This window comes from Anguilla rostrata, chromosome 6 (assembly GCF_018555375.3).
Source record: "Anguilla rostrata isolate EN2019 chromosome 6, ASM1855537v3, whole genome shotgun sequence".
Lineage (NCBI taxonomy): Eukaryota > Metazoa > Chordata > Actinopteri > Anguilliformes > Anguillidae > Anguilla > Anguilla rostrata.
The window spans coordinates 1,027,978-1,036,647 of NC_057938.1; the positions used below are offsets into that span (position 1 = coordinate 1,027,978).

General features: G+C 47.2%; 1 protein-coding gene across 7 annotated transcripts in view; it reads left to right on the top strand.

The window, feature by feature from the left end:
* The first annotated feature begins 716 nt into the window (after positions 1–716).
* The window catches only part of LOC135257801 (PWWP domain-containing DNA repair factor 3A-like), a 12,123-nt gene continuing 4,169 nt past the window's right edge, over positions 717–8,670 (top strand). For 2 of the 7 annotated variants that reach the window (XR_010330778.1, XM_064340940.1), the window contains exons 1-13: positions 735–857; positions 1,086–1,134; positions 1,566–1,663; positions 1,965–2,038; positions 2,168–2,238; positions 2,611–3,395; positions 3,999–4,269; positions 5,069–5,221; positions 5,404–5,474; positions 5,729–5,814; positions 7,300–7,360; positions 7,689–7,764; positions 8,165–8,212. Coding sequence is in view for 6 of the 7 variants with exons in the window: in XM_064340940.1 (XP_064197010.1) it covers positions 1,607–1,663; positions 1,965–2,038; positions 2,168–2,238; positions 2,611–3,395; positions 3,999–4,269; positions 5,069–5,221; positions 5,404–5,474; positions 5,729–5,814; positions 7,300–7,360; positions 7,689–7,764; positions 8,165–8,212 (1,753 nt within the window). In the remaining variant the exon portion in view is untranslated. Of the gene's footprint in view, positions 858–1,085; positions 1,135–1,565; positions 1,664–1,964; positions 2,039–2,167; positions 2,239–2,610; positions 3,396–3,998; positions 4,270–5,068; positions 5,222–5,403; positions 5,475–5,728; positions 5,815–7,299; positions 7,361–7,688; positions 7,765–8,164; positions 8,213–8,670 lie in introns of all 7 variants that reach the window. The other 5 variants (XM_064340945.1, XM_064340941.1, XM_064340942.1 and 2 more) reach the window with 5 other exon arrangements.

Below are 8,670 nucleotides of genomic sequence, written 5' to 3' on the forward strand. Positions count from 1 at the left end.
TTAACGTTTATGAAGATCTGATTTATTAATTTCAAATACAAGTTTCCCTAGGATAGTGCACCCAGCTGAACCAGCTCTTGGTTCACTTCAGTGGTTCTACCCAGTGTCCGTTTTGAACCCTGAACACGCAATATCACCTCCACTAGTCGAACGTGGGTGTCTGCAATGTGCCAGTACCCGGTTTGCGGTCCGTTGCGGCCCTGCGGGTGACGGTTGGCTGAACGAATTCCAGACGATGCACGGCTAGTATTCGGCACCTTCTCAAACAGACGAAGGATGTTGCCATGGGACTGCTTCAAAATGTCCCATTTTAAACCCCTCTTTATTTAAACCAGTACGGTATTGTCTTTATTTTGAGGTCCTATGGTTATGTTTTTATAACCTTTAATTGTTTGTATTTGTTATTTTTGTTACTGTTTTTATTTCTTGTTTACATATTGTTTAGGCCTACTGTCATTAAAAAAATTTTTAGTAAGAAAGCAATTATAAATACAAATGAGTAATAGTAATACTTGTGTTTGGCAACACTGTAAAACCTCTTTAAACTCTCACAGTGGAAAATAGTAATTAACTGTATGAATCGGAAATACTTAGTCTCCTATCTAATATGACTCCGAAAGCATAACAATGTTTATTGAAAATATACTTAAACCTACTCAAACATACTAATTGGAAGCGAGAGGATTTACGCGCCTTTGCGGCCACAGGCTTTTATTATGGAAAAACTTTGACCGGAAGTGCTTTCGTTTGCCCAGCCCTTTCTGCTCCCGTTGAAATGCAAACGCGCACTCCCATACACTTGGAAATATATTGCTCGGAGGTTGTTGTAGGTGTTAGACTTTGGTGTTGAAAAACAAGTAAGTTTAAACAGAGAATAGAGCACCACACAACATGAGCAAGTTGGACCTAAGATAACTGGGCGCTTGCAGATATTTAGACGATCGTAGATGTGAAGTGGGTGGCTATTCACATAAAGCTAGCCACCAGACTACTGACGAATGTTATGATTAGCTAAGATTATCTAGCCGGAGAGTAAATGGGCAGATTTGGCTTGAAATTCAACTTTATTTTGCTGTTTTTTGTAGGTAGTTGACAAGAGAGTCTGTATTCGACTTGTGACTCATGTAAGTTACGGTAAGACCGATTTTACAACGACAAGACTGATACACACAAAATAGCTCGGAAAAAATTGGTCAGGTGCTGTTCGATTACTTACTACTTTTGATTGCCGCGCTTTTTCTGCGAACTTTGCTTCATAGCTATGTGCCTCGTGTCTGTAGGCAGCGAGCCTCTGATGTTCAATGGAAACGATTTAAGGTTATTCTGTTGTTTGTTGACGAATCGTGTGACATTTGCGTACTGTAAGTTTTATGTAAAAAACCCAAGCATTGATTCTCTATGCTGTAAAAAATGAGGAACCCTAGTTGTGAAATGCTGTCGGTAACAGAAGTAAAATAGATAAATACGTGTAATCGTGACTCGCATGAAGACCTGAACTTATATTTAAAACTTGAGTGGTAACTTAAAGGCGTTGTGGGTGTTTTGTGGTTTTTACTCGCACGCAGAAGGTGTGGGAAACCCTGCTGCCTGGAACCCCCAATGAACTATGGGAGAATGTTCACACGTCCTCTGTCGCTGGGAAGGCCGCCTATGGCCGGCCAAGGTACGGCCGTGTGCTGAGACGTCACCTCGGAGACCCACGGACGTTTAAACGGCTCAGTCGCGCGCTGAGCGGCCGCGTGTAGCGACTCAGACTCCCAGTCCTGCTTGCTGTCTGTGGGCGTGGCAGTAATGCAGTTTTTCGTGTTTTCCCACGAGCTACTGCATAACCAGCATTATTGTTATTATACTTTGCGTTTGTGGTTGCACTACGTTTTGAATATTTACCAGTGTGAAGTGGTAAATAACTTAACTGTGGCAGTAATCCCCCCCCCCCCCCCCCCCCCCCGTTTTTATTGCAAAAGGTTTTGCCCAAACCTGATCGGAATTTCCGCAGAAGAAAGGACATGGAAGTGGAGATATTGGGCGAAGAGAAGAGGTAGGCTGGCACGCGTATGTAGCCTTAGTTGCCACACAACTTTCAGGGGAGCAGTACCTGTCCGTCTCAGAGTCCTGACTCCGCCCCCAGGATCCCTGCGGGTAAATCCTGCTCTTTGTTTCTGAGCAGAGTGCGGATCGCGGAGAAAGAAACATGGCCACTGACTCGGGATGGGATCGATGCTCTCTGTCACCAGCTGGGTGGGTCCCTCTGTCTCCCTGTCTCTCTTTCTCTCTGCCTCCCTCCCTCTTTCTCTCTCTCTGCCTCCCTCTCTCTCTCTCTCTCTCTCTCTCTCTCTCTCTCTCTCTGTCTGTCTCTCTGCCTCCCTCCCCTCACCCCCACCTCTCTCTGACTGTCTTTGCTTACCACTGCGCTATTGAATGCAAAATTTTCTGCTTTTATTTTAGTAAATTATAAGAAGTGCATTTATCTGGAATAGTACTGCTATTACTACTACTATCAATCCATCCATTATCTAACCCATGTATTACCTTCTACTATTATGAATAATATTATCATTAGTAGTAATAATAATAATAATTTGTTTCCCGTCTGTGGTTGACCCTGTAAAGGTCAATCGGTGGCTCGGCCCATGGATGAGTTGAGGTACCGCAAGGCTCTACGTTTGGCCCTGAACGTTTTCTCTGCTGAAAGCTCCCCATCTCCTTCCCCTGGGGGGTCGCCACGGCGATCCTACCGCCTTAACCCCGCCTCCATCATGACACTCTGCCCAGTGCTGCCCCCCCGGCCGCCTGGCTCACCAAAGATGGCCGCTCAAACTGTGACAAAGGCGCGCAGTACACCGGCAGGCCAGCAGGGTGCAGCAGTGAGCAGCAGCAAGGCGGGGGAGAGCACAGGCAGAAAGCAGCCCCTGCGTCTGCAGGGCGGGGCGAGGGCGGGGAACAGACGCGCCTCGCCCAGTCCCTCGCGGGTGAAAAGTGGGCGGCGCTCACACGGAAACAGGAAGCAGAGGAAGGGGAAGGACCCCCACCAAAGCCCCCCCAGCAGGGATGGGCAGCGGAGCGGCGTGAGCGTGGAGGAGAGTCACTCAGACCTGGGGGGGTGTGACACTGCAGAAGCCACGCCTGCTGCCACAGCCACGCCCTCGTCGAGGTGGACCAGCCCCGTCAGGGGGAGAAGCAGCAGACTGGCCTCCTCCTCATGCGATGCTGCAGCAGACACGGGCGCTGCGCTCCCCTCCCCTGTGAATGGTGGTTCGGACCCGGGGCTCAGCACTCCCAAGCGACCCAGGCCCCGCCCCTTGCAGAAACGCTGGCTCAGCTCCACGCCGAGGGACTGTGACCGCCCCTGCCCCTCTGGGTCACCTGAGTCTGCACCTGCAGAGGAACTAACAGAGGTACTGACACAGGCGGATATCACTGACACACACGGACTAACAGAGGTACTGACAGAGACGGATATCACTGACACACACGGACTAACAGAGGTACTGACAGAGACGGATATCACTGACACACACAGACTAACAGAGATACTGACAGAGACGGATATCACTGACACACACGGACTAACAGAGGTACTGACAGAGACGAATATCACTGACACACGGGCTAACAGAGGTACTGACTGAGTCGGATATCACTGACACACACAGACTAACAGAGGTACTGACAGAGACAGACAGGCAATGCTGACATACAGACTAAGTACTGACAGAGCTAGGTAATGCTGACACAGACTAATAGAGGTACTGACAGAGACAGACAGATAATACAGACACCCACAGATTAATAGAGGTACTGACAGAGGCAGATAATACTGACACACACAAAATAACAAAGGTACCGACAGACGGAGTTGGGTAATACTGACACTGATCTACAAAGACGCAGACAGAATGTGATTTGACTGAATTTTTTCCAGCATCGTGATTGGGCATTGTGTCTCTAAGCTGTTCGGCGATAGGCTGCCTCTTGTTATGTCTGTGACATTCTCTCAGCAGAGGGTGGAGTCAGAGATGAAGCTACGCCAGAGGAAGAGCAGGAACCAGGTGGGGGGGGCCAGGCAGGGGCGTGGCCAGCTGAAGGAGAGGAGAGCCCAGAGGAAAGGGGGGTCCTCAGACACTCCCCCAGCTGCTAAGCGCAGGAAGGGGGTCCGTGTGGAGGCGGAGCTAACTGCCACTAACCCCGCCCAGTCCTGTGGGTCTGACGTCCAGCCTCCTGCACGCCACAGAGCCAGATTCGAACCTGCGGAGGAGTCGGAGGGCCCAGGTAAACACAGAGACAATATGGCTCCTAGTCACGAGCGGGCCGTGGTAAACACAAAGCCAAAATGGCTCCCAGTCACGAAAGGGCCCAGGTAATCACAGAGCCAAAATGGCTCCCAGTCATGAGAGACCCCAGGTAATCGCAGAACCAAAATGGCTCCCAGTCATGAGAGGGCACAGGTAAACGCAGAGTCAAAATGGCTCCCAGTCATGAGAGAGCCCAGGAGCCTGAATGGATTCTGTTGTCACTGTTGTTTACCGGCTTAATGTGCCATGAAGAATTTCATAGTTGCTGTGGGTTCAGATACTCTTTGGAAAGCCTTGAAAGTCCTCAAATTTAGAAAAATAAATCCAAAGGCTTGAGCAGTTTTAAAAGTGGAAACAGAACAGTGGAAACATACCTAAATTTCATTTTTGGGTGAACCGCCCCTTTTTCCCTCAGATTTTGGGCAAAGAGCCGTTTGATTGAATCGGGGCCTTTAGGTTTTGTGAAGTGCATGTTCAGTGAAAGTGATGCTAGTGTGGCTGTGCTGTGGTGATGTTGGGATTGTGTTTGCTTGGAGCAAACATCCGTCAGTCCGTATGACAGTGTCTGTCTGTCTATCTGTCTGTCTGGCTGCCTCTCTCCCTGCCTGTCTGTCTGTCTCTGTCTGTCTGTCTATCTATCTGTCTGTCTCCCTGCCTGTCTGTCTGTCTGTCTGTCTTGTCTCTGTCTGTGTCTGTCTGCCTGTCTGTCTCTGTCTGTCTGTCTGTCTCTCTATCTGTCTGCCTGCCTGTCTGTCTGTCTGACTGTCTCTGCCCAGGTGAGACTTCCCTGTCCTCTGACCTGTCCATCAAGTTCAGCTTTCTGGAAGACTCCACCCCCTTAGACTCCTCCTTCCTGCAGGAGGAGGTGGAGGAAGAAGATGAAGGCGAGGATGAGGAGCTTCCGAGCTTCCTCCTGCAAATGGAGAAGAGTGAGTCTCTCCGAATAAGAGTGTGAGTGAATCAGTGAGTGATTCAGTGTCACTGTGAAAGATTCTGCAAGGCACCTGCCTCCAGTTATTAAATTTTACAGAGCGAGTGATTCAGTGACTCAGTGAGCAGCATGCTTATTTAACTCCATTGTAATATTGATTGCTCTTGTTGTCATGCTCAGAGCCCCTGTCCATCACTGAGGGGATCTGTGTGTGGTGCAAGCTCAGGAACTACCCCTTCTGGCCAGCCATGGTAAGTGCACTCAGGAAAAAATAAAAAAATCTGTCCACTCTGCTTGTTTCTCCCGTCAGTCTCTGTGAGGTCACGTCTCACTTTAGAGAGCGGGGAGACGCCACGTCCACCCTGTGAGAAAGGGGAGGCAGGACGTCCCAGCTGGGGAGGGGGAGAGGGGGGTGGGCTTGGGGGCGGAGCCGAGGTGGGGGGCAAGGGGTGGTGCTGGAAAAGGCCGAGGGATTTTGCGGCACCTGTCCTCATCTCCTCCGCAGGTCAAAAGCGTCAATCGCAAACGGCGGAAGGCCAGCGTGGTGTTCATCGACAACCTGCTGCTGGACCAGAAGAGGAGTCACAAGGGGTGAGAGGAGAACCCCGGCCTGCCGGGCCTCGGGGCCGTCCCGCCTCAGCGCCTAGAGAAGCGGGCACGGGCCACCTCCTGCCAGGCGTGACTGGGCGTGTGCGTGCCCTTCAGTCCTAGAGTAATGGTGCTGTGTTTCAGCTGTAGAGTAATGGTGTTGTGTTTCAGTCGTACAGTAATGGTGCTGTGTTTCAGTTGTACAGTAATGGTGCTGTGTTTCAGTCGTACAGTAATGGTGCTGTGTTTCAGTCGTACAGTAATGGTGTTGTGTTTCAGTCGTACAGTAATGGTGTTGTGTTTCAGTCGTACAGTAATGGTGCTGTGTTTCAGTTGTACAGTAATGGTGCTGTGTTTCAGTCGTACAGTAATGGTGTTGTGTTTCAGTCATACAGTAATGGTGTTTTTGTGTCTTGGTTGTAGTGTAATGTTGTTGTGTTTCAGCTGCAGAGTAATGGTGTTGTTGTGTCTTGGTTGTAGTGTAATGTTGTGTTTTAGCTGTAGAGTAATGGTGTTTTTGTGTCTTGGTTGTAGTGTAATGTTGTTGTGTCTTGGTCGTAGTGTAATGTTGTGTTTCAGCTGCAGAGTAATGGTGTTGTTGTGTCTTGGTTGTAGTGTAATGTTGTTGTGTTTCAGCTGCAGAGTAATGGTGTTGTTGTGTCTTGGTTGTAGTGTAATGTTGTTGTGTCTTGGCTGTAGAGTAATGGTGTTGTTGTGTCTTGGTTGTAGTGCAATGTTGTTGTGTCTTGGCTGTAGAGTAATGGTGTTGTTGTGTCTTGGTTGTAATGTAATGTCGTTGTGTTTCAGCTGTAGAGTAATGGTGTTGTTGTGTCTTGGTTGTAGTGTAATGTTGTTGTGTCTTGGCTGTAGAGTAATGGTGTTGTTGTGTCTTGGTTGTAGTGTAATGTTGTTGTGTCTTGGCTGTAGAGTAATGGTGTTGTTGTGTCTTGGTTGTAGTGTAATGTTGTTGTGTCTTGGCTGTAGAGTAATGGTGTTGTTGTGTCTTGGTTGTAGTGTAATGTTGTTGTGTCTTGGCTGTAGAGTAATGGTGTTGTTGTGTCTTGGTTGTAGTGTAATGTTGTTGTGTCTTGGCTGTGAGTAATGGTGTTGTTGTGTCTTGGTTGTAGTGTAATGTTGTTGTGTCTTGGCTGTAGAGTAATGGTGTTGTTGTGTCTTGGTTGTAGTGTAATGTTGTTGTGTCTTGGCTGTAGAGTAATGGTGTTGTTGTGTCTTGGTTGTAGTGTAATGTTGTTGTGTCTTGGCTGTAGAGTAATGGTGTTGTTGTGTCTTGGTTGTAGTGTAATGTTGTTGTGTCTTGGCTGTAGAGTAATGGTGTTGTTGTGTCTTGGTTGTAATGTAATGTCGTTGTGTTTCAGCTGTAGAGTAATGGTGTTGTTGTGTCTTTGCTGTAGTATAATGTTGTGTTTCAGTCGTAGAGTAATGGTGTTGTGTCTTGGTTGTACAGTAATGCCGCTGTCTCTCTTTCAGCATTTGTGTGTCCTTACGCACATTAAAACCCTTTGACTGTGAGGAGATGGATGAGCTGGTGGTGAGCAATTTTGAATCTAATTATTTAAGTGAACTGGTCTGTTTTATTAGCAGCCTGGGCATAGAAGCTGGTCATTTCTTATCCTCACAATCTAATATTAAGACTCTACAGAGTATAGTTTTGGTAGTATAATGAATATTCATGTTATGCAGTACTAGAACTCTGCTAGGCTGGTCCCTCTCTGTCTCCAGGGAACCCTGGAAGCTGTGGTTACTGTAGCAGGGTGGTGCTTCAACATCTGTAATCATTTGTGTGTTAAAATTGAGCCTTCATTTTTTGTTTTTCTATTTTTTTTGGACGTGTTTAATTACGGTTCTGCTCCTTTAAGGACAAGGCACGAGAAAAGTACGACACTGCCATTAGCTGGTGCCTGAATCTCATTCGTGACTACCAAATCCGGATAGGTAAGAATCCAGGCAGCACAGAGTGCATATTGCTATACTGTGCTGGACTTTGGCACTTTTATATGAGCGCTATTACCTTTAGCCACTGGAACCCAGCCCTTTCAGAACAGACAGAAATGAAATATGAGGCGGGCCAAAGGGTATTTTTGCTGGGACGTTTTTGATCTTGAAATATTTGACCTTTTGAAGGCCATTTAAATTTGTCACTAAATCCTTATTCTGCTGTTTAAAAGGTTAGAAAATTAGCAGCACATTTGTTGATGTTTTTAGTTAAATTTAATTAATTGACAATAAGAAGATGAATAAACAGATTAAACTGAGAAAAATGACTAACTTTGATGAATAACTTTTTAGTTTATTGATTAACAAATCTCAATGAATTGATTATTTCCTCTTCCAGGCAGTGGATTTACGGGCTCTTTCATGGAGTATTTCGCCGATGACATGAGTACGTTTTCATCTTGCAGAACATGAATCCCTGCACTCATATTTCATAGAGAACATAAGTGTGTGTGAGAATGACTCAGTGTGAGTGACTCAGTGTGAGTGACTCGGTGAGAGATTGACTCAGTGAGAGGGTGACTCAGTGTGAGTGACTCGGTGAGAGATTGACTCAGTGAGAGGGTGACTCAGTGTGAGTGACTCGGTGAGAGATTGACTCAGTGTGAGAGTGACTGAGAGAGTGACTCAGTTTGAGAGTGACTCAGTGTGAGAGTGACTCAGAGAGTGACTCAGTGTGAGAGTGACTCAGTGAAAGAGTGACTCAGTGAGAAGGAGTGTAATGTAGTTTGATGCTCTCTGGGCTGGCTTTGTTCTTATTTGTGTAATTAGGTTTATGATTCAGTCGGGTAATAAGTCAGGTCTGCACTTTTAGCACCTGGGCCGGTACTCTCCCCCTCTGGGATT